Source organism: Rattus rattus, chromosome 4 (genome assembly GCF_011064425.1).
Source record: "Rattus rattus isolate New Zealand chromosome 4, Rrattus_CSIRO_v1, whole genome shotgun sequence".
Lineage (NCBI taxonomy): Eukaryota > Metazoa > Chordata > Mammalia > Rodentia > Muridae > Rattus > Rattus rattus.
The window spans coordinates 114,517,413-114,542,601 of NC_046157.1; the positions used below are offsets into that span (position 1 = coordinate 114,517,413).

Genomic DNA, 25,189 nt, shown 5'->3' on the forward strand with positions numbered 1-25,189 from the left:
CATAAAGTGTTTTTTAAACTGTGTAGAGCTAATTTTTTTGCGGGGATGGGGTGGGGTGGGGTGGGGTGCGGGGGATGCTATTTAGTTTGAGGTTTACTTTTCGACTTTTTTTCTGGTGTTCCCTAGCAATTGGACCTTGGTGATGATTTTCTGAATTTTTGCTTTACTTAGCCTTCTGTGATCTTTCCCATCTGCGCATCAGAAAAACAATGAGGGGTTCTGTTGTATATGCCTGATTTGGGGCTTCGACCACTGCTTATTGGTTTCACCCATTTCCTAATGTTTTACTTTATTGATCATAGTTTTAACTCTCAAAGTCATTTATTCAGCAACCACTTGCTTTTCAGTGAACTGTTTGCTTTCTTCAATGAACACATCGATTCCAGGTCTTCCTGCAGACTGCTGAACTTGCAAGTCTGATCTGAAGGACACTGATCTCCGAGGCCATGGCTCCCCTCAGTTCTCACTGCTTTGAGCAGCAGGGAGATCAACTCTAGGGTTCATTTCTGCATCAGGACACTGACAGAGTTTTCTAGAACACCCGTGACTTGCAGGGAAAGAAGGGCTGATGTAAAGAGGACAGGGTTGTTGCCTAGAACTTTATAAGAGAAGAGGGGCCCATGGGTGAGCCGAGAGCCCAATACCCTTTTTGTCCCCTAAGGAAAGTAGGGGACTTTACTTCAGGTGGGCAGAATATTTTGGCTAATCGACTTGCAGAGAAAAGTTGCCCCCTTCCCCATTACAGAATTAAGCCCGTTTCTCGAATCTGGCATCGTCTTAGATTCTACTGTTTCTGTCTTGGAGAGCTAGTCAACTGTTCATCCTTAAAGCAAACATTACTGTGGTTTGGGATTTCTGAGCTTTTCGAAAGGAAAGTGAAATGGGAAGTTTTATGGGTGGCTAGCTCGGATGGGGAACTTAGGACGGCACGTGTGGAATAGCCCAGGTGTCCATGTCTGTTCTGCTGTGTTTCCATGGAGACCCAGAGCCCACCCAGGGGCTCCCAAGGGCTCTTTCCCCATTCTGACACATACTTCCTGTTGATACTTTTTCTGTGTGAGTTTTAATTTGGCTGCTCAGGCTGTTTGTCTGCAGGGGCCCTTCTCTCTGTTCACGAAGTGTCATTCCTTCCTGTACTTAGGGTGGCTGCTGATTTAGTAGCATCAGAGTCCTTGAGTGAGGATTCCAAAGGGGAGGGGAGGAAGTAAGGACAGTTCGCCAATCTGAACAGGCATTCTCCCAACTTATAAAGCACGGGCATACACCATGTGTTTTCAAATGTGATATACGGTGGCATATTTAACATCTTAATATTACAGAGCAGAGGCTTATTAAACATTGAGTGACTTGTCACAGGAGAAGCCATACTAGTCCCCACAGGTACCTGTGTCCCAGAAAGCCCTAAAGGGGATGGGATATGATACCGTGTGCCACGGTGCCATTGTTGCCCCAAGCAACCATTTCTACCTGTGCATGAATTTTACGGTGCCTCCCAGTACAATGGATGGACATCTTTTTTCTCAAGCTCTGCCCCACAGATGTCCAGTGGATAAGTCTTAGTTCCACAGACACACTCAGGAGCTCCAAGTGATTTTTATCTTCCTATAGAGCTTTGTAAGCAACAAGGGGCTCACTGGCTGCTCACGAAACACCCACAGACCAGTCCTCACGAGCTTGCCTTTAGGACACAAGCAGGACCGCGTATGCATTTTTAATACCCCAGACAACATTAATACCAATCTGTAGGGCCAAGGAAGAGAATGAAAACTCCCTCAGAGTGCTCCTGTCTTTGAAGGCAGAACCCACGTGCTTCATTAGTCGTTGGTTCAATAAGAAGGCTACTTCCAGTGCAGTCTAGTCTGCCTATTTCTGGAAGAAGGCAAAGTATATTTAGCAAGGGTGCACTACCTTCACAGAGTCTAAGGTCATTTACTGCAAAGCCTTCTGACCGGACTTCTTTGTCTATTCATTTTCTTCTAACTTAGACACCTTGTTGCTTGCTGTTTGATTTGTTTCTCCTGTAAACCAAGGCCTGGCAGAGCCTTGTGCCCATTTCTTTAAGGATCACTTTGAAATGCATTATTCTATGTTTTTGGCCACCTCTCCCATCCACACTCAGGGCCATCTTATTGAACGTTTAGGCCATGCCCCCGGAACAACCACTCTCCTCATTTCAGTCTGTTCCCTGAGTGTGGTGCTTCTCTGAAACCTACTGTTCATGCTCCCCTCCCCCAACTCAGACAGAGATAGAGAGACGTCAGAAAGGGACAGAGGCATTCTTACTTGGATTACTGTGTCCAGAGGATACAAGTTGTGAGTCCTGAAAAGACAAGAAATATCCAGTGAGTGCCAAAGCTGAATACACGATCTAGGTCCATTACTGATCTATCACTCGTTACGCAGAGCCAAGTCTGCACTCGTGGCTCCAGCCACTCTCGAGAAACATTTACACGAATGTGCTCGTCTGGGAACAGTCGATGACCTCAGTCATTTTTCATGATTGAAGTTTTGTTATGCTTCATCGAGGTGATAATTCACATAATGCAAAACAAACATTTGGAAACAAAAAGGCCCAGACAGCTTAGAGCACAGTATCAGTGTCATACAACCACCACTTCCGCCCAGGCGCAACCCATTTCCATCACGCAAATGTAAAGCGGCTTCTCTCAGGCCACTCTCCACTGTCCCCTAATCCCCTAGCAGCCACCAACTTTCATCTGTGTTCTCAGATTTTTTTTTTAAATTGGATATTTTTTACTTACATTTCAATTGTTATTCCCTTTCCTGGTTTCCTATCCATAAGCCCCCTATCCTCCCCCCTCCCCCTTCTTCTATAAAGGTGTTCTCCCTCCCCAGCCACCCCTCCTTCCTCCCTCTCTGCCCTGACATTCCCCTATACTGGGGGGGGGGTCCAGCCTTGGCAGGACCAAGGGCTTCTCCTCCCACTGGTGCCCAACAAGGCCATCCTCTGCTACATATGCAGCTGGAGCCATGGGTCTGTCCATGTGTACTCTTTAGATGGTGATTTAGTTCCTGGGAGCTCTGGTTGGCTAGTATTGTTATTCTTATAGGGTTGTAAGCCCTTTCAGCTCCTTCAATCCTTTCTCTAACTCCTCCAGTGGGGACCTAGTTCTCAGTTCAATGGTTTGCTGCTAGCATTCGCTTCTGTATTTGTCACTCTCTGGCTGAGCCTTTCAGGAGACAGATATCAGGCTCCTCTCAGATTTTTTTTTTTCTGCACATCTCATGTACATGGAGTCACACAGTGTGTGAGCTTTCGAGCCTGTCTTCTTCAGTTAGAATGCCACACTGGAAGTATGTTTTGGTTGGAGCTGGTATCAAGTATTCATTTCTTCCCTCCCTTTCTCCAACCTTCACCCCGCCCCACCCGCCTTTCTTCTTCTTTCTTTGGTAAGGTCTCACTATACAGCCTACAACTGGCCTAGAACTCACAACTCTCCTAACTTAGAATTTCAGGGGCCGGTGTGTGCTACTGTTGCAGGGTACTTGGTCACACTGTGAACTCTGAGATTGTGTTGTTTACTGTGAAAACCTCTTTCTAGTTGTGGTGTGTCTCAGACTTAGCACACACCTCTAAACCCTCTGGCTGGAACGCACACACACCCTTAGCACACACACCCTTAGCACACACACCCATTTTAATCCCTAGCAGGGAAGGTAAAGTTAGTTTGTACATGGAAGCGGCCATGTTTGAAAGTGATGTCTAATTGAGTGGCAGACAACGTGACGAATCAGAGAAAGATTAGACAGAACAGGATATATCCAACTCTCACAAGAAGAGAGGGGAAAGGCGGGACTTCTGGAGGGGCTGTACAGAGAGAGAAGGAGAGTTTTACAGAGACAGGGTGCAGAGAGAAAAGCTAGTCACAGGGGAAGACATCATGAGCCAGAGAATGAGAAGAAGCCAGCCGATTAGAACGGACTGCCAAAGTTAGTGTGAGGCCAAGCAGAGCAATGAAGTCAGAGGCCAAGAGAGGATCCAGATCAAGTCAGTTAGATGGGAGAAGAGTTGAGTTGAATCAGTCAGCCAAAGAACAGAAAGAATAAGAAAGGGTGCCCTTATTCAGCAGTAAGCCTCACAGGCTGAACACATCCCAGGCCTAGATAAGATTGTATGAAGGCTAGAAGCTTCCAGGGCCGGGCCGAGGTGAGCAGACAGAGGCAGTGAGCCTTGGAGATGACAATCACATCAGGCGAATAAATCGATTTTAACAACATCGATTGAACTTAAGAAGATTAGGCCAGAGGAGACAAATAACCCTATTAAAAATGGGGTTCAGAGCTAAACAAAGAATTCACAGCTGAGGAATGCCGAATGGCTGAGAAACACCTAAAGAAATGTTCAACATCTTTAGTCATAAGGAAATGCAAATCAAAACAACCCTGAGATTTCACCTCACACCAGTGAGAATGGCTAAGATCAAAAACTCAGGTGACAGCACATGCTGGCGAGGATGTGGAGAAAGAGGAACACTCCTCCATTGTTGGTGGGATTGCAGACTGCTACAACCATTCTGGAAATCAGTCTGGAGGTTCCTCAGAAAATTGGACATTGAACTGCCTGAGGATCCAGCTATACCTCTCTTGGGCATATACCCAAAAGATGCCCCAACATATAAAAAAAAGACACGTGCTCCACTATGTTCATCGCAGCCTTATTTATAATAGCCAGAAGCTGGAAAGAACCCTGATGCCCTTCAACAGAGGAATGGATACAGAAAATGTGGTACATCTACACAATGGAATATTACTCAGCTATCAAAAACAATGACTTTATGAAATTCATAGGCAAATGGTCGGAACTGGAAAATATCATCCTGAGTGAGGTAACCCAATCACAGAAAAACACACACGGTATGCACTCATTGATAAGTGGCTATTAGCCCAAATGCTTGAATTACCATAGATGCCTAGAACAAATGAAACTCAAGATGGATGATCAAAATGTGAATGCTTCACTCCTTCTTTAAAAGGGGAACAAGAATACCCTTGGCAGGGAATAGAGAGGCAAAGATTAAAACAGACACAGAAGGAACACCCATTCAGAGCCTGCTCCACATGTGGCCCATGCATATACAGCCATCCAATTAGACAAGATGGATGAAGCAAAGAAGTGCAGGCCGACAGGAGCCGGATGTAGATCTCTCCTGAGAGACACAGCCAGAATACAGCAAACACAGAGGCGAATGCCAGCAGCAAACCACTGAACTGAGAATAGGACCACCGTTGAAGGAATCAGAGAAAGAACTGGAAGAGCTTGAAGGGGCTCGAGACCCCATATGTACAACAATGCCAAGCAACCAGAGCTTCCAGGGACTAAGCCACTACCTAAAGACTATACATGGACTGACCCTAGACTCTGACCTCATAGGTAGCAATGAATATCCTAGTAAGAGCACCAGTGGAAGGGGAAGCCCTGGGTCCTGCTAAGACTGAACCCCCAGTGAACTAGATTGTTGGGGGGAGGGCGGCAAGGGGGGAGGATGGGGAGGGGAACACCCATAAAGAAGGGGAGGGGGGAGGGGGATGTTTGCCCGGAAATCGGGAAAGGGAATAACACTCGAAATGTATATAAGAAATACTCAAGTTAATAAAAAAAAAAAAGAAAAGAAAAAAAAAAGAATTAATAGCCAAAGACAAAGCATTCATCAGCAACTTGTAATATAACTACAATGCATATATCAAGGATATAATTTATATTTCAGTTTTAGAGATTTCCTGGTATTTACTAAGCATCATCATTTTAAAAACTTTTCCATGTTCCTTTATTTTCCTTATGCCTTTAAGAAATTTACCTATTTTCTTAAGTTTATAATGCCTTGGATAACATGACCTGGAATTTCAAATAAAGTTTCATGTAAAACTAAAAAAAAAAAAACAACATGGATTCATCTTTATGGATGACTACTATAGGATATATAAAAAGGTATTTTAAGCATCCACCTGCCGAAAGGTGTGTACGGTGTCTGTATCTGTGAGCCATACTGCTTTTGACATGCGTATACTGGACCATATAAAGTTCCTGCTTGAAACCCTGTTCTGTCCATAGAGGTAGGACTTGGGGTCTTCCATAACTACGGTTTTGGGAAGCACTTAGACCATTTCCTGTTATGGAGCCATTCTCCTGACAGCACTTGTTATTCTCAATTGATTTTGAATCAATCTGATTTGATTTGAATTGATTCAATTCACCACACGGACCGTCTTTGTGTGAGCCAAGTGGTAGTTCTTTGTGCTTTTTTATTTGCATTTGCCTACAAATGTCGGGCATTTCTCCACGTGGGAGATGGATATTTTCATTTTTGAAGAAATACCCACTCAGGCAATTCATTTTAATGTAACTGTCCACCTTTTTGTTATTCTGTTGAAAGGTTCCTCATGCAGTTGGTTCTGTGCCCCTATCAGATAAACGGTCTGCCAATAATTCCCCGTTTTCTAGTCTTTTTCTTATTACTGATAATGTTCTCTGATGCACAGAACTCTTACATTTTATTATATTTATTTAACTTTCCTTCTGTGGCTCATATGTTAGGGACTGCAACTTAGAGTCTGTCACCTAGCCCAAGGTTAAGAAGAGTCAACCCTGTGTTTTCTATATGATGTTTATGGTTTTCTTTTCCAGACTGAGTCACGAATACGTTGCATTAATGCCTTTGAACCTAACTCATTTGCCTCTCAACGTGCCCCACCTCTAATATACCTACAGATGAGGCCTCCAGGCTCATCCTGACTGGACGTGCTCTACTGAGCAACAGTGGTCACCTCGCTGTGATGGACATAAAGATTATTATATATAACCATTTACCTGCAAGGGCATAAATCCAGCATTACTCTGTATGTTAGATTGAGTTACTACTCAGGTAAATAGAGATTGAATCAGATTGAATTTGTATTAAAATGGAAATGTGTACTTCTGTCTTGAGAACTGTATTTTTCTTTCTTCGAAAAACTGGTTCTTTTTTCTTAACATAAAATGTAAGAGTGGACCTGGAGAGATGGCTCAGCGGTTAAGAGCACTGACTGTTCTTCCAGAGTTCAAATCCCAGCAACCCCATAGTGGCTCACAATCATTTGTAATGGGATCCGATGCCCTCTTCGCCTGTGTCTGAAAACAGCTACAGTGTACTTATAATTAATTAATAAATAAATCTTTAAAAATATAAGAGTGAGTTTCAGAAGAATAAGCTGAGGTGGTAAGAATGTAATTAAAATGTGAAGCAATACCAATGATCTAAAATTCCTATATAATTCTGATATGTAGAAAAAGAATCTAGTGAAATGGAATTAACTACTATGGCCTCACTTGATGCGTCTCTACAAAATTTTGCCTAGTAATGCAGTTGCTACAGGGGAGGGGGAGTCATTCAATCAGACCGGTGAGATGCAAACCCAAGTAATAAATGTCTATTTTAGGAAGGCGCTCCTCTGGAACAGCATGGAGTAAGCCAGTCTGTTGGGTAGGAGCTGGGTAGCCTGTGACGTGCGTAGGAGCCTTAGGAACCTTTCCTAGTAACCTTGCGCTATTTACCTTCGGAAGAGCAACACTGCAACTCAGTTTTTGAGAAACCATTGTGTGGAGACGAAACAAATATACTGCTCTGTAAGCCATGGGCAGAAGCCTAATCTGCAAAACGACTTTGGCCTACTTTGGATAGATTCTGAAATAAAAAAAGAAAACAACAAACTTTATTTGTGGACACACAGTTAAGGACTCCAGATGGGTCGGTGTACTCTCCCAATTAATTTAGAGTCTATACATGGGCTCCAGTTTGCTTTAGCTTCAATTTGCAGACAACATTTCGAGCCTCTGTTAGCTTCTCTGTGCTGTGTAGGCAGTGGCTCTAGGCGTGGGTGGCGAAGCTCGCGGTGGACAAGGATGGTAACTGGCATGGATTTCGGGACTCAGCTCCTCCTTCTAAAACCAGCAGTAAGGGCTTTCCCGACTGTCCACGCGCGTGGGAATAAGATGTCTGTGTGCTGATACAGTCTCCAACTCACGGAACAACTACTGGCATCCACTCAGGGTGAGCTCAGAGCTGACCTGAATCTTCACTTCTACATCTTAGAGACGAAAATTTAGGTGGAAAGCCCTCCGAGTAATGACTTACTATTTTGCTTTGCGTGGGGAGAGGTAGAGAAGCAGAAAATGCTTAAAATAATTGCTAGTAAAAAAATATACTAAAACACCGCAGAAGCGTTCGGTAGAAAAGATAGGGACGAACCCAGACTCTATTCCTTATTGTGCTGACGTCTTCAGGCTGCTGCACAGAGCACCAGATGTTAGCTCAAAAAACACTAACTCATTAGACTCCAATATTCCCAGACTGCCATTCTCTGGGTAAAAATGATATTTCTGTATTCTCTAATCCCCCCCCCCCCACCATGTGTGTGAGTATGTGTAGGTCAGATAACGATTTCCGGGAGTCTGCTCTCACTTTTCAGCCTTGTTTGAGGCAGGATTTCTCTTGCTTGGGTCTCTGCACCACATATACGGGCTAGCTGGCCTGAGGGTTTCCAGCTGGCTAGCCTTGTCTCCTTTTCCTGTCTTTCGGTAGGAATGCTGGAGTTTCAGATGCTTGATACGGCTCTGGCTTTTTATGGAGATTTAATCTCAGGAGCCCCAGCTTGCAGGGCAAGCCCTTTTACCTAGAGCCATCTGTCTGTCCCTCACCATCATTCTTAACGGACATCATCCTGCATGTCATTAGTCTGTTCTTGCAGGCATTAGCTTTGTCAAGACACAAGGACCTGCTGCCCTTCTCTGTGTAGTTAGCTGTGAAATCCCAGAGGCCTCCACAATGTGTGGTTTGCTCCTTTACAAAGCCAGTGCCAGGCTCGGTCAGGGCAGAGGGAGATCACTACTTTCTCCCAAGGGTCCCAAAGTAAAAATGGAAACACTTTTGTGTCCACGCCAACTACCCAGACACCAACAAGCTGTAGCTTCTACCTCAAAGGGTGTCTCTTATCTTCTGATAGCAGCTGCCTAGGGAAAAAGGCCCTTGCTGGGTATCGCCGTTCTCACAGTCTTCTCCACTGTCAGGCCACTTCAGGGATGTGCCAGTGAGTCCAGAAGTCAAGGTGGGGGTGTGCACAAGTGACCCTGACCAGCTGAAAGTAATGCCAAAGGCTGTGTGAGGCCTCAGCCAGTGCGCTCTGACCTACTTCCCTCTCAGGATATAGGTCTCACCGGCTTCTGGTTTCTGTAACTCAAGGAGCAGCAAGCACTTGCCACGGCCCTGCCGCCTGTCCAGCCCTTGGTGAGGTGGAGGGTACCTCGGCTTTGCTGGACTGTTGGAAGGTGGCTGCACTCATGTTTCTCCTTATGTGTCTATCAGCTCATTGCTGGGATTACCAAAAGCCAGAAATAAGAAATAACAGGCATTTTCAGATGGCTCCTGAAGCTAACGACCACAGGAAACTGCTCAATTTCAGCAGTCATTTTAATTTTCATAAAATATCTATCTATCTATCTATCTATCTATCTATCTATCTATCTATCTATCTATCTATCTATCTATCTATCTATCATCTATTCACTATCTACCACTATATTTATCTCCTATCTGTCTGTCTGTCTGTCTATCTATCTATCTATCTATCTATCTATCTATCTATCTATCTATCTATCTATCTATCTATCATCTATCGTGTGTGTGTGCCTGTGCGTGTGTGTGGTGTGTTTGGGCATATTGCTAGGGCAGATGTGCTAAGGTCAGAGGTTAACTTGTACGAATCAGTTCCCTTCTACAATGTGAGTCTTGGTGTTATAGCTGGGGTCCTCATTCTAGGCAGCAAACGCCTTTGCCTGCGGAGGCATCTTGCCGGCCCCAAGCAGTCTGTGTTGCTTCATTCTGTATCTACGAGACTCACGTTGACAAAAGAGAATTTACAGTTAATTCAAGTGTTTCCTTTTGAAGTGACGAGAATCATGAAGCTTTCCTGCAAACTCCTTTGGAGTTGTGAGGCGAGCCAGCTACCCAGAGGAGATGTGGGATAAGGTTTCCAACCCCAGGCGCTTCCTTCCACACAAGCTAGTTCTCACTCTCCTTCTGGTGAATTAAGAAAATGGCAGCCGATTCAGGAATGGTGTTAGGATTCTACATAGAGCTTTGCAAAACCACTCAGCAAGAATAGCTCCAGATGCGGGCTGGTCCACCAGTCTTATCGCTCCTGACCACGTAAACTGCTCCTGAGGCACCACTGGGTTTCGTTGAGCATCCCTACCCAGAACAGCAAGCATAGCGCACCTTCCAGCTCTTTATTTGCATTTCGACTTATGAGATGGCTGCAGAATGAGGGGGGAGGGGATGGGCAGATTCATTTTCTTCTCTCTTGGCTGAAGTACCTGGTAATGAATGGCAGCCAATTTACAGGAGAGGCATGCATTGTTTTCTTTACCAAATCCAATTACTTTTGAGATTTGAAGAATGGGGCAGAAATGCCGGGCGGTGTTTGTCTAGGGAACTGTGACTCCAAATCAAGTCCTCAGAGGACAGAAACAAAAGCCAAGTTCATTACCAACTGACTTTGCTTGGTATATATCTTTTAATACTCAGGCAAAATGAAGAAATGCTCAGAAGTGTTTAATTAAATTAGTGACACTAGAAGTTCAGTATGTGGAGTAAAATTGACTTTTCCTTTTGGGAGAGCGGATGACACCTTTAATCTTAATGAGGTCTTAATTCCATTGTTTACTAGGCATTTTGAAGATTTTTTTGCCCCTCAGATTCTATACACAGTTCTAGTTCAACAATCCAAACGTGAATAGTCTAATCAATCAGAGGCATTGTCCAGCTGTCAGGGTATTAGTTAGCTGAGATTGGAGCACAGAGAGAAGAGTCTTAGGACTGCTAGTCAGCAGAGCCAGTGCGGAAGCACCTGCCTCCCCGTGCCAGGCTGTGCACTACCCCAGCACTGCAGTCTACACTGCAGTACAGAAGCAGGAGAGTCCACTGCAAACACTAATAACTGTCTTTGTGATAGGCAGAATCCTGCCATCCTCAAAGATGCTGCTAGTGCCCGGAATATGCCACCTCACATGGGGGAAAAGGCTGTGATAGATCTAATTCAGCTAGTGGTTCTGAAGGAGGAGTTATTGGGAGGATCAATATAATTTCAATATTCCGGATAAGACAAAGGAGGGGGCTAGAGGGAATCAGAGAACACAAGACAAGTAAGGAGCTTAGCAAGGGTCCTTCCAGAACCCAGCAAAGGAAGAAACCAAGTCATCCTTAGAGATTACCTAAAGACCAGAGTCCTGCCCCGAGTCTGATTTCAGTCAGTGAACCTGACTTCAAGGCTCTGCCCCATCCCCCAGAGTGGTGAGAAATAAAACATGTGTGTGTCAATGCTACAGCCAAAGCCGGAAGAGAAACAGACTCATCTCACCATAAGACACAATGATCATATATTTCAGGGAGGCCGTCTGAGAGGAGGTGTTCATAAGACCACTCACACTCCTGCAAACAAAGTCATGTAAATGCTCAACCTAGAGGTGTCTCATGACCCCTATAGTGGTCCCAAAGAGGACAGTTTTCATTCATGTTTGGAATTCTCTGCCCTTTCAATACATAATGGTATTTTTTCAGTAAAAAAAGAAAAAGTAACTTTTAGCTATTTGTTTTAAAATCTGGATTTTTCACAGGCACGTCATCTTCTGTGAGGTCACTTGGAGCATGTTCATTTTGTTAACATACACGTGCTTTTTGTCTCATTCTTCCATGACCACTCCAAGCCCCGGAAACCACCATCCCATCCTTTGCTTCTGTAGGTCTGACCATGCTAGATTCTTCACAGACTTAGAATCGTTAAGTGGTAATACTGTATTGTCTTTTGGTTTTGGCTTATTTCACATATTTATACACACATGTGTAACATTCCACATAATAGGCCTATATAAATGTACCATGTATGTAGTATGTGACATACATGTATACATATATGTCATAGGTATGAATGATATGTAGCATACTATATCAGAAATACAACTGCAGTTAATATATTGACTTTATTATGCACTTAAAGTTTGCGGAAGAAGGCAGATCTTTGTGCATGCATGCGGTGCATGTGTGTATATTTTCCTGCAAACATATATGCACATTGCATATGCCTGTCATGGTGTGCCCTTGGCAGTCAGGAGACTAAATTCTCTCTGTGGATCCTAGGGGATGATCTCAGGGAATCAGGCCTTGTCAGCAATCACCTTTTCCTGCTGAACCATTTTACTGGCTCATTCCAAAACATATTCATTTGTGAATTATAATTCAATAATGCTATCAAAATAAAATTTTTGCATTGGTAGTTTGATATTCCAGTTTCACCTCAGGAGTTAAGGTCCTACTTGAGTATTTACATGGAGCAAAACGGAATCCATTTTGAGACAGTAACGGCAGAATATACTTTGGGATGAGCCTGCTCACACCATAACTTCAGTCATAGATGTGTGTATTTAAGAAAGGAGTGTCTGATGATGTTATGGTTATAGATTCAGGTCAAATTATGTGTGGACCTGAATATAATGTGATAGTTTTTAATTTTCTTCTAAGTGTGTCAAGATGTCACTAGGAACAGATGTCACAGAAGTCGTTCAGCTCAAACTCTGAGCGCTTCAAAGGGGTCTGGCTTAGAATCCCACCCATGGCGTGCGACTTCCTTTCTTAGGTGGTGTTAATGAAACCTGGGCTGTTCGCTCTCTGATTCTTGACTGAAGAACTCTGTGAACCTGTTTTTCTCTCTTCTTCCCACCCAAAACCTATTTTTGAGGCAGAGCATTACAATGTTGAGAAATGTGTGTGTGTGCATGCATGCGTGCGTGCATGTCTGTGTATATATGAATGTATGTGTGCATATAACTAACCAGTCAGGCCTAAAATAAATTCCAATGTTGACACATAGGGAACTTCAAATTCCTGGGAGAAAAATGGGCTAATGTGTGAACAGTGCTACAGTAATTTACTAGCCACTACAAAGAGGAAAGCTACTCCCACCAACCCACATTTCTTTAAAGCTAAAAACATATTAAAATTAGAATAGAGACCCTTGTTAGAATGTTGGAAAAGAGGATTTACTTCCCCTTGACAGAAAAATTTAATACTTCTCTCAGACAAAAGGCACATAAATAAAGTGAGAAAACGATTCCATTATATACACTAGACAAATGAGTAAGATAAAAGCGGTTACTACAAATCATTTTTATGAAGTGGCCATGGATGTGGATGGGCCATCCCCAAAGAGAAATAGCCATTGCTCAAGCTAGAGGTAATTGGGGAAATGCAAATTAAAATAAGGAGATATCAACTTTCCATCCATCGAGCAGGCATGATGATAAAGCCTTAGATAGTATTAATCATTGCCTGGGATTGCATAAAAAGAGTTCTTGAAACACAGCCAAGTGTGAATGTAGTTTCCAGTGGATCCATGTCATAATCCCCGCCCTTATTGGGGACAGTCAATGACGGGCACACAATGGGACATTCACAAAGAGTGCTAGTGGTCCTGGTGTTTGTAGTAACAGGTCATAAGCAGTCTGTCTACCAATGAGAGTAGAGTAAACAAAACAAGGCAAATCCACACTACCCAACACTGAGCTACTATGCAGTCACTCAGGTCTTCCAAGCACTTTTGCTAAGAGAAATATAAGCAACTCTTAGGAGGTTGGGCTTGTGGCTCAGTGAGAGGCTGCAGATCTGAGGCTCCAGGTTTGAGTCTTTGCTTGAAAGAAAGAAAGGGGGCGTATAGAGGGAAAGGAAGGGAGGGTCAGAGACAGAGAGAGAGAGAGAGAGAGAGAGAGAGAGAGAGAGAGAGAGAGAGAGAGAGAGAAGAGAGAGAGGCAGGCATATTTCTGTAGAAAACAGACTTGCTGGGAGTCTGTCAGTTTCCTGTTTTTCTTTCCTTCTACCTGTATAGTTTGATCTTTGATAGTGAGGACATAGTTACATGGCTGGGGGAGTCACAGAAAGCTTACTGGACTTTAAGTGTCTCTTGTGGCTTGAGTTTTTTGTTTGTTTGTTTGTTTTTGTTTTTTTTTAAGATACAGACATCCTTTTTAAATCTTAGGAAACTGTATAATGTAAAATGACACCCAGGGAAGTTAAACACTACATGCCTTCAACTCGAAGGCATTCATTTTAAGATTAACCATTGAAAACAGCTTTCTGGGGGTGTTTGTGTGGACACCAGATCTCACTGAATGGGTGAAGAGATGGCAAGATGTTATTCAGTCTCACAAACATTCTGATCAGAGGTTCTCAACTGCTCATGACCCATTTGGAGGGTAAGGTGGCCCTATCCCGGGGGGGGGACCCTAATACCATTGGAAAAGTACAGGTTGTTTTCCGATTGTTTCTGGAGATACATTATGATTCAGCGCAGTAGCAAAATGACAGCTATTAAAGTAGCAATGGAACAACTTCATGGTTGTGGGGGCAGGGATCACCACAACATGAGGAACTGTATTGAAGGGTTGCAGTGTTAGAAAGGTTGAGAACCGCCAACCTAGATAAAACAATTTGCAGGACACGGAAGTGTGTAAGGTCACAAGCTTGCTGCCCACCTCGATGAAGACATATACTAACTAGTTTACAAACCACTGGAGACCAGAGTCACGTGCTACTGGCAGAAAGGTTTACAGGGGCAGAGTTGATGAAGGGCCAATGTACCATCCGCAGTAAACATCTACACAAACACAGGGCACTCACTCTCCAGTGCTACACACGCTCACCTTATTTGGGAATGGGAACTTGCTGGGTTCCACCTTGGCAGGAGCTTGAATGGCGGAAAGTGGAGGAAGCCAGGTCATCTCCTAGAGGTGGGATTAAAAACAACATTTTCAAACAGAGTCTCGAAGTCAGCAGCACGCAGAGATAGCTCCAAGGGGGCATCAGAGTGACGGGTGGGGGGAGGCTAAAAGGGGATTCAAAAAGAGATTCGAAACTCATTTTCATGAACAATTCCAGGCTCTCCCCCCACACCTTTAAAGAGAGGGCTGTCACATTCTCCACGCCATACAAACAGAGGCTCGAGCCATTACAGGAGATTCACGGGATGCTTTGGAAAGCGTGCTTAAGACAGCTGAAATTGCAGTTCTCCTTGTAGGATGAATTGTCCAAACTGTTATAAAGAAGGGGTTCTCAGTCAGTTCCATCCATCATTGCAGTCTTCAGAGGAAATGGATGACAGAAACCAGTCACATACGTGCCATATATAGAGAAATCGCACCATCAAATTCTACAAGCCAATGATAGGAGCACAACCTGAGTCTGTGCACACGGATATGTCCCATGCTTGTTGACGGACACTGCCCGCTGAGCTATGGGAGAGGGAGGGGGTCGTGTTGACCATTTAGTATTTTCCTTGACCAACTTTTCTTTTTCTCCATTAGGGACTGTCTGATTACCCCTGAGGCCATCCTAATTACTCAGTAGCTTTCTTTGCAAACAGTTCTTTATCCACCCAGTTTGGCCCGTGCACTCTTTATGGGTCAAAATAGATAAATACAGTATAAACTAATTACAATTTCTCCCACTTAAAAGTCAGTACAGCCTCCGCCGGGGCAGCCATCTTCCAGTAACTCGCCAAAATGACAAACACAAAAGGAAAGAGGAGGGGTACTCGGTATATGTTCTCTAGACCTTTTAGGAAACATGGAGTCGTTCCTTTGGCCACATACATGCGAATCTACAAGAAGGGTGATATTGTAGACATCAAGGGAATGGGCACTGTTCAAAAAGGAATGCCCCATAAGTGTTACCATGGCAAAACCGGAAGAGTCTACAATGTCACCCAGCATGCCGTGGGCATCATTGTAAACAAGCAAGTTAAAGGCAAGATTCTGGCCAAGAGGATCAATGTGCGGATTGAGCACATCAAGCACTCAAAGAGCAGAGACAGCTTCCTGAAGCGGGTGAAGGAGAACGATCAGAAGAAAAAGGAAGCCAAAGAGAAGGGCACCTGGGTTCAGCTGAAGCGCCAGCCTGCGCCACCCAGAGAAGCCCACTTTGTGAGGACTAACGGAAAGGAGCCTGAGCTGCTGGAGCCCATTCCATACGAATTCATGGCCTAATGTATACAAAGGAAATAAAGAACCTGGACTGCAAAGTCTTCTCCTTAAAAAAAAAAAAAGTCAGTACAGCCAATATTTCTGTAAATTTGATACCTATCCCCACTCAGCTAACTGATACATTAGCTGACTTCTCTAAGAGCCTCCCGTAAGGTGAAACCACTCGTAGGTCCACTGTACCCTTCGTTTTGCTTTCTTTGATTGGAATGGCCACAAAGGAGAAGGCACAGGTGGCAATACAGCCCTGAGATGCTGACTCCCAGTCCAGAACCTCTAGCTGGCTAGGACACTCTTCGCCCTGGCTCTAGCCTGCCCCCTCATCCATGTTCTTTGGACGCCACTTCCATGCTCTGTGACCCTCCTTGGGCCTTTTGGTTCTCACACTCTAACAATGGCCAATTCTTCTCTGTTATGTCTCCAACAACAACCAGAGTTCAGTGTCAGTGTTCTTTAAGACGAATCTGTGGGTCCTTAAGGCAGTCGAGCAAACTGCCTTCCCCTTGTATGATCCCCATCTGCCCCTCTACTCTGCCCCTCTCCTCTTCCTGGGAACTAGATCCTGTCATCCTCCATTTAACTTTAACCTTTCTTTCCCCCTTGGCTTCTTCCCTTAAGAAACCTTGATCTCTTCTTTACCTACTTTATGTCTACATTTCATGCCAATAGTCACCTTTCCTTGCCATTTTTAAAAAGTATTGTTTAATCATATTTTGCTGCAAACCACACATACACACACACATGCACACAAACACAATCACACACATACACACACACACATGCACACACACACACACACACATATATGCTCACACACGTTCACACACACATGCTCACATACACGATCACACACACACACGCTCACACACACATGCACACACACATGCTCACATACACATACACAGGCACACACACACTCACATACACATGCTCACACACACATGCTCACACGTTCACACACACATGCACACACACATGCTTACATACACATACACAGGCACACACACACACAAACACACACACAGGCTCACACACATGGGAGTCTATAGAATGTTGGTCATATGTAATTTAAGGATAGTGAAATAGATACTTGATGAACTAACTCGCAACTCACCTATCATGCACCTTTCAGGAGAACCAGCTCTAATAAAGCTATTTCCAGTGGACATTTCTTCAGGAAGCTCTGCCTTAACTATCCCAGTTCTGTGGCATCACCACCCCCTCTCTTCCTCAGTCATTCCCTTCTTCCTGACTATTCCTTGAGTGTCTCATGTTTAACCTACCTTCTACATCCCAGGGAAGCCTTTTCTAAATTACTGTGGCTTTAGAGATCATTGATGTATATGCTACCAAATGCATAGCCAGCATCAGTCTACTGAGTCCCTTAACATGGGTGCTCTCCAGTCAATTCTAACTCACCACCGGTTGTCTCTTCCCCACAAGCTATTCCTCCTCTGTGTTTTAGGTCCTGGTTAAATGCACCAACATCTGTTAACACTTCCAGTCAGAATCCTTGTAATCCTTATGGAAGCTTCTCTTTTGTCAGTCCAACAGCATCTTACATTAATTAAGCATTTACAATAGAAAATGTTTTTGCATGATTTTTTTTAGCACAATCTTCTACTAACTCCCAAAGGTAGGGCTGATTACTTCTCCCTTTTACAGATGAGGAAACTGAGTCACTAACAGGCTAATGGACTGTTGAAGTTCATGCACTGATTACTGCCTCTCAGTGCATTTAAGACCTTCCAGGTTCTACCCAAGGCTCCCTGAGCTCTGTGCATCCATGGGCTGCCTCTCATCCACTCCCATTCCCCGCTTCCCAATGAAGCCTTCAGATGCCAACCCTGAGGGTATTTTTCCTTCACCTTGGAAGATGCCCATTGAGCCCAAAGGCAGGGACTGTTCCATTGGATGGGCCCAGTACTTAATATCAAGTCTATGTGTTTGGGGAATTTTTGAGTGCACATCACAGTGGAGAATATAATTTCAGAGTCCCTGCCTTTCCTTTCTTTATGTTTCCTGAGCTACTAAGAAAATATGACATTATTTCTTTTTTTTATTTTTTATTTTTTTATTAATTTGAGTATTTCTTATGTACATTTCGAGTGTTATTCCCTTTCCCGGTTTTCAGGCAAACATCCCCCTAATCCCTCCCCCTCCCCTTTTTTAAGGGTGTTCCCCTCCCCATCCTCCCCCCATTGCCACCCTCCCCCCAACAATCTAGTTCACTGGGGGTTCAGTCTTAGCAGGACCCAGGGCTTCCCCTTCAACTGGTGCTCTTACTAGGATATTCATTGCTACCTATGAGGTTGGAGTCCAGGGTCAGTCCATGTATAGTCTTTAGGTAGTGGCTTAGTCCCTGGAAGCTCTGGTTGCTTGGCATTGTTGTACATATGGGGTCTCGAGCCCCTTCAAGCTCTTCCAGTTCTTTCTCTGATTCCGTCAATGGGGGTCCCGTTCTCAGTTCAGTGGTTTGCTGCTGGCATTCGACTCTGTATTTGCTGTATTCTGGCTGTGTCTCTCAGGATCGATCTACATCCGGCTCCTGTCGGTCTGCACTTCTTTGCTTCATCCATCTTGTCTAATTGGGTGCCTGTATATGTATGGGCCACATGTGGGGCAGGCTCTGAATGGGTGTTCCTTCAGTCTCTGTTTTAATCTTTGCCTCTCTCTTCCCTGCCAAGGGTATTCTTGTTCCTCTTTTAAGGAAGGAGTGAAGCCTTCACATTTTGATCATCCATCTTGAGTTTCATTTGTTCTAGGCATCTAGGGTAATTCAAGCATTTGGGCTAATAGCCACTTATCAGTGAGTGCATACCATGTATGTCTTTCTGTGATTGGGTTATCTCACTCAGGATGATATTTTCCAGTTCCAACCATTTGCTCATTTAATTTCATAAAGTCGTTGTTTTTTGATAGCTGAGTAATATTCCATTGTGTAGATGTACCACATTTTCTGTATCCATTCCTCTGTTGAAGGGCATCTGGGTTCTTTCCAGCTTCTGGCTATTATAAATAAGGCTACATGAACATAGTGGAGCACGTGTCTTTTTTATATGTTGGGGCATCTTTTGGGTATATGCCCAAGAGAGGTATAGCTGGATCCTCAGGCAGTTCAATGTCCAATTTTCTGAGGAACCTCCAGACTGATTTCAGAATGGTTGTACCAGTCTGCAATCCCACCAACAATGGAGGAGTGTTCCTCTTTCTCCACATCCTCGCCAGCATTTGCTGTCACCTGAGTTTTTGATCTTAGCCATTCTCACTGGTGTGAGGTGAAATCTCAGGGTTGTTTTGATTTGCATTTCCCTGATGACTAAAAGATGTTGAACATTTTTTTAGGTGTTTCTCAGCCATTCGGCATTCCTCAGCTGTGAATTCTTTGTTTAGCTCTGAACCCCATTTTTTAATAGGGTTATTTGTCTCCCTGCGGTCTAACTTTTTGAGTTTTTTGTATATTTTGGATATAAGGCCTCTATCTGTTGTAGGATTGGTAAAGATCTTTTCCCAATCTGTTGGTTGCCGTTTTGTCCTGACCACAGTGTCCTTTGCCTTACAGAAGCTTTGTAGTTTTATGAGATCCCATTTGTCGATTCTTGATCTTAGAGCATAAGCCATTGGTGTTTTGTTCAGGAAATTTTTTCCAGTGCCCATGTGTTCCAGATGCTTCCCTAGTTTTTCTTCTATTAGTTTGAGTGTGTCTGGTTTGATGTGGAGGTCCTTGATCCACTTGGACTTAAGCTTTGTACAGGGTGATAAGCATGGATCGATCTGCATTCTTCTACATGTTGACCTCCAGTTGAACCAGCACCATTTGCTGAAAATGCTATTTTTTTTCCATTGGATGGTTTTGGCTCCTTTGTCAAAAAATCAAGTGACCATAGGTGTGTGGGTTCATTTCTGGGTCTTCAATTCTATTCCATTGGTCTATCTGTCTGTCTCTGTACCAATACCATGCAGTTTTTATCACTATTGCTCTGTAATACTGCTTGAGTTCAGGATAAGTGATTCCCTGAAGTCCTTTTTATTGTTGAGGATAGTTTTAGCTATCCTGGGTTTTTTGTTATTCCAGATGAATTTGCAAATTGTTCTGTCTAACTCTTTGAAGAATTGGATTGGTATTTTGATGGGGATTGCATTGAATCTGTAGATCGCTTTTGGTAAAATGGCCATTTTTACTATATTAATCCTGCCAATCCATGAGCATGGGAGATCTTTCCATCTTCTGAGGTCTTCTTCAATTTCTTTCTTCAGAGTCTTGAAGTTCTTGTTGTACAAATCTTTTACTTGCTTGGTTAAAGTCACACCGAGGTATTTTTATATTATTTGGGTCTATTATGAAGGGTGTCGTTTCCTAATTTCTTTCTCAGCTTGTTTCTCTTTTTTTGTGTAGAGGAAGGCTACTGATTTATTTGAGTTAATTTTATACCCAGCCACTTTGCTGAAGTTGTTTATCAGCTTTAGTAGTTCTCTGGTGGAACTTTTGGGATCACTTAAATATACTATCATATCATCTGCAAATAGTGATATTTTGACTTCTTCTTTTTCCGATCTGTATCCCTTGATCTCCTTTTTTGTTGTCTGATTGCTCTGGCTAGAACTTCAAGAACTATATTGAATAAGTAGGGAGAGAGTGGGCAGCCTTGTCTAGTCCCTGATTTTAGTGGGATTGCTTCAAGTTTCTTCCATTTAGTTTAATGTTAGCCACTGGTTTGCTGTATATGGCTTTTACTATGTTTAGGTATGGTCCTTGGATTCCTATTCTTTCCAGAACTTTTATCATGAAGGGGTGTTGAATTTTGTCAAATGCTTTTTCAGCATCTAATGAAATGATCATGTGGTTTTGTTCTTTCAGTTTGTTTATATAATGGATCACGTTGATGGTTTTCCGTATATTAAACCATCCCTGCATGCCTGGGATGAAGCCTACTTGATCATGGTGGATGATTGTTTTGATGTGCTCTTGGATTCGGTTTGCCAGAATTTTGTTGAGTATTTTTAAGGCCGATGTTCATAAGGGAAATTGGTCTGAAGTTCTCTTTTCTTTGTTGGGTCTTTGTGTGGTTTAGGTATAAGAGTAATTGTGGCTTCATAGAAGGAGTTCGGTAGTGCTCCATCTGTTTCAATTTTGTGGAATAGTTTGGATAATATTGGTATGAGGTCTCTATGAAGGTCTGATAGAATTCTGCACTAAACCCGCCTGGACCTGGGCTTTTTTGGTTGGGAGACCTTTAATGACTGCTTCTATTTCCTTAGGAGTTATGGGGTAGTTTAATTGGTTTATCTGTTCCTGATTTAACTTCGGTACCTGGTATCTGTCTAGGAAATTGTCCATTTCCTGCAGATTTTCAAGTTTTGTTGAATATAGGCTTTTATAGTAAGATCTGATGATTTTTTTGAATTTCCTCTGAATCTGTAGTTATGTCTACCTTTTCATTTCTGATTTTGTTAATTTGGACACACTCTCTGTGTCCTCTCGTTAGTCTGGCTAAGGGTTTATCTATCTTGTTGATTTTCTCAAAGAACCAACTTTTTGGTTCTGTTGATTCTTTCTATGGTCCTTTTTTGTTTCTACTTGTTGATTTCAGCTCTGAGTTTGATTATTTCCTGCCTTCTACTCCTCCTGGGTGTATTTGCTTCTTTTTTGTTCTAGAGCTTTTAGGTGTGCTGTCAAGCTGCTGACATATGCTCTTTTCCTGTTTCTTTCTGCAGGCACTCAGAGCTATGAGTTTTCCTCTTAGCACAGCTTTCATTGTGTCCCATAAGTTTGGGTATGTTGTACCTTCATTTTCATTAAATTCTAAAAAGTTTTTAATTTCTTTTCTTTTATTTCTTCCTTGACCAGGTTATCATTGAGTAGAGCATTGTTCAATTTCCACGTATATGTGGGCATTCTTCCTTATTGTTATTGAAGACCAGCTTTAGGCCGTGGTGGTCCGATAGCACGCATGGGATTATTTCTATCTTTCTGTACCTGTTGAGGCCCGTTTTTTGACCAATTATATGGTCAATTTTGGAGAAAGTACCATGAGGAGCTGAGAAGAAGGTATATCCTTTTGCATTAGGGTAGAACGTTCTATAAATATCCGTTAAGTCCATTTGGCTCATGACTTCTCTTAGTCTGTCTACGTCTCTGTTTAATTTCTGTTTCCATGATCTGTCCATTGATGAGAGTGGGGTGTTTAAGTCTCCTACTATTATTGTGTGAGGTGCAATGTGTGTTTTGAGCTTTAGTAAGGTTTCTTTTACGTATGTAGGTGCCCTTGTATTTGGGGCATAGATATTTAGGATTGAGAGTTCATCTTGGTGGATTTTTCCTTTGATAAATATAAAGTGTCCTTCCTTATCTTTTTGATGACTTTTAGTTGAAAATTGATTTTATTTGATATTAGAATGGCTACTCCAGCTTGCTTCTTCTGACCATTTGCTTGGAAAGTTGTTTTCCAGCCTTTCACTCTGAGGTAGTGTCTGTCTTTGTCTCTGAGGTGTGTTTCCTGTAGGCAGCAGAATGCAGGGTCCCTGCTATGTATCCAGTTTGTTAATCTATGTCTTTTTTATTGGGGAGTTGAGGCCATTGATGTTGAGAGATATTAAGGAATAGTGATTATTGCTTCCTGTTATATTCATATTTGGATGTGAGGTTATGTTTTGTGTTTTTTTTCTTTTGTTTTGTTGCCAAGACGATTAGTTTTTTGCCTCTTCTAGGGTATAGCTTGCCTCCTTATGTTGGGCTTTTACCATTTATTATCCTTTTGTAGTGCTGGATTTGTAGAAAGATATTGTGTAAATTTGGTTTTGTCATGGAATATCTTGGTTTCTCCATCTATGTTAATTGAGAGTTTTGCAGGATACAGTAGCCTGGGCTGGCATTTGTGTTTCTTAGGGTCTGTATGACATCAGTCCAGGATCTTCTGGCCTTCATAGTTTCTGTAAAAAGTCTGGTGTGATTCTGATAGGTCTGCCTTTTATATGTTACTTTGACCTTTTTCCCTTACTGCTTTTAATATTCTTTTCTTTATTTTGTGCGTTTGGTGTTTTGACTATTATGTGACGGAGGTGTTTTTTCTGGTCCAATCTATTTGGAGTTCTGTAGGCTTTTGTATGCCTATGGGTATCTCTTTTTTTAGGTTAGGGGAGTTTTCTTCTATGATTTTGTTGAAGATATGTACTGGTCCTTTGAGCTGGGAGTCTTCACTCTTCTATACCTATTATCCTTAGGTTTGATCTTCTCATTGAGTCCTGATTTCTGTATGTTTTGGACCAGTAGCTTTTTTTCCGCTTTTACATTATCTTTGACAGTTGAGTCAATGATTTCTATGGAATCTTCTGCTCCTGAGATTCTCTCTTCCATCTCTTGTATTCTGTTGGTGAAGCTTGTATTCACAGCTCCTTGTCTCTTCTTTTGGTTTTCTATATCCAGGGTTGTTTCCATGTGTTCTTTTCTTGATTGCTTCTATTTCCATTTTTAATTCCTTCCACTGTTTGATTGTGTTTTCCTGGAATTCTTTCAGGGATTTTTGTGTCTCTTCTCTATGGGCTTCTACTTGTTTATTTATGTTTTCCTGGAATTCTTTCAGGCATTTTTGCGATTCCTCTCTGTAGGTTTTTACTTGTTCTCTATGGGAGTTCATCATGTCTTTCTTGAAGTTCTCCAGCATCATGGTCAAATATGATTTTGAATCTAGATCTTGCTTTTCTGGTGTGTTTGGATATTCCATGTTTGTTTTGATGGGGAGAATTGGGCTCGATGGTGCCATGTAGTCTTGGTTTCTGTTGCTTGGGTTCCTGCGCTTGCCTCTCGCCATCAAATTATCTCTAGTGTTACTTTGTTCTGCTATTTCTGACAGTGGCTAAACTGTCCTATAGGCCTGTGTGTCAGGAGTGCTGTAGACCTGTTTTCCTCTCTTTCAGTCAGTTATGGGGACAGAGTGTTCTGCTTCCGGGCGTGTAGTTTTTCCTTTCTACAGGTCTTCAGCTGTTCCTGTGGACTTGTGACTTGAGTTTACCAGGCAGGTCACTTGCAGCAGAAAAGTTGGTCTTACCTGTGGTCCCGAGGCTCAAGTTCGCTCGCGGGGTGCTGCCCAGTGGCTCTCCGCGGCAGCAGTGACCAGGAAGATCTGCGCCGCCCCTTCCGGGAGCCTCCGTGCACCAGGGTTCCAGATGGATTCTGGTGCTTTCCTCTGAATCAGTAATGTGCAGAGAGCAGTCTCTTCTGGTTTCGCAGCCGTGTCTGCCTCTGAAGGTTTAGCCTCCCTCCCACGGGATTTGGGTGCAGAGAACTGTTTATCCGGTCTGTTTCCTTCAGGTTCCGGCAGTGGTGTCTCAGGCAGGGCTCCTGCGCTCCTGGGCCCTCCCCACAGGAACCCAGAGGCCTTGTACAGTTTCCTCTTGGGCCAGGGATGTGGGCAGGGGTGGGCAGTGTTGGTGGTCTCTTCCGCTCTGCAGCCTCAGGAGTGCCCACCTGACCAGGCGTTAAGGTCTGTCTCCCACGGGCTCTGGGAGCAGAGAGCTGCTGCGGGCCGGGATCCGTGGGTGTGGGACTTTCGGTAAACACAGGACGTGCCCGGTCCTAGAGGAATTCTGCCTCTGTTTTTCCCGATTCCACCAGGCAAGTCACTTGCAGCAGATAAGTTAGTCTTACCTGTGGTCCCGAGGCTCAAGTTCGCTCTCGGGGTGCTGCCCACGGGCTCTCCGAGGTGGCAGCGACCAGGAAGATCTGTGCCGCCCCTTCCGGGAGCCTCCGTGCACCAGGGTTCCAGATGGATTCTGGTGCTTTCCTCTGGAATCAGTAATGTGTGCAGAGAGCAGTCTCTTCTGGTTTCGCAGCCGTGTCTGCCTCTCTGAAGGTTTAGCTCTCCCTCCCACGGGATTTGGGTGCAGAGAACTGTTTATCCGGTCTCGACATTATTTCATCCTGCTTAGTAACCTCCTGTTCTAGCAGTCCTCCTTCCGTATGGATGCCAAATGACTTGTCCCGAGTGACAAGCTAGCCAAGAAACCTCACTGCTCCAAACCTCTGTCACACGTGTGACAGAAGCACAATGATTATGACAACCACAGATGAGGAGGGTGCCTAACAGTTCATGATAGTTCCATGCAAGTGGTCTCATT

At 43.5% G+C, this 25,189-nt stretch overlaps 1 protein-coding gene across 1 annotated transcript in view; it reads right to left on the reverse strand.

Moving 5' to 3' along the window:
• Aff3 (AF4/FMR2 family member 3) overlaps window positions 1–25,189 on the reverse strand; it is a 464,232-nt gene that overhangs the window by 150,753 nt on the left and 288,290 nt on the right. The window contains exons 8-9 of the mRNA XM_032900975.1: window positions 14,741–14,821; window positions 2,284–2,320 (exon numbers count right to left, since the gene is read on the reverse strand). Coding sequence (XP_032756866.1) covers window positions 2,284–2,320; window positions 14,741–14,821 — 118 coding nt within the window. The remainder of the gene's footprint in view (window positions 1–2,283; window positions 2,321–14,740; window positions 14,822–25,189) is intronic.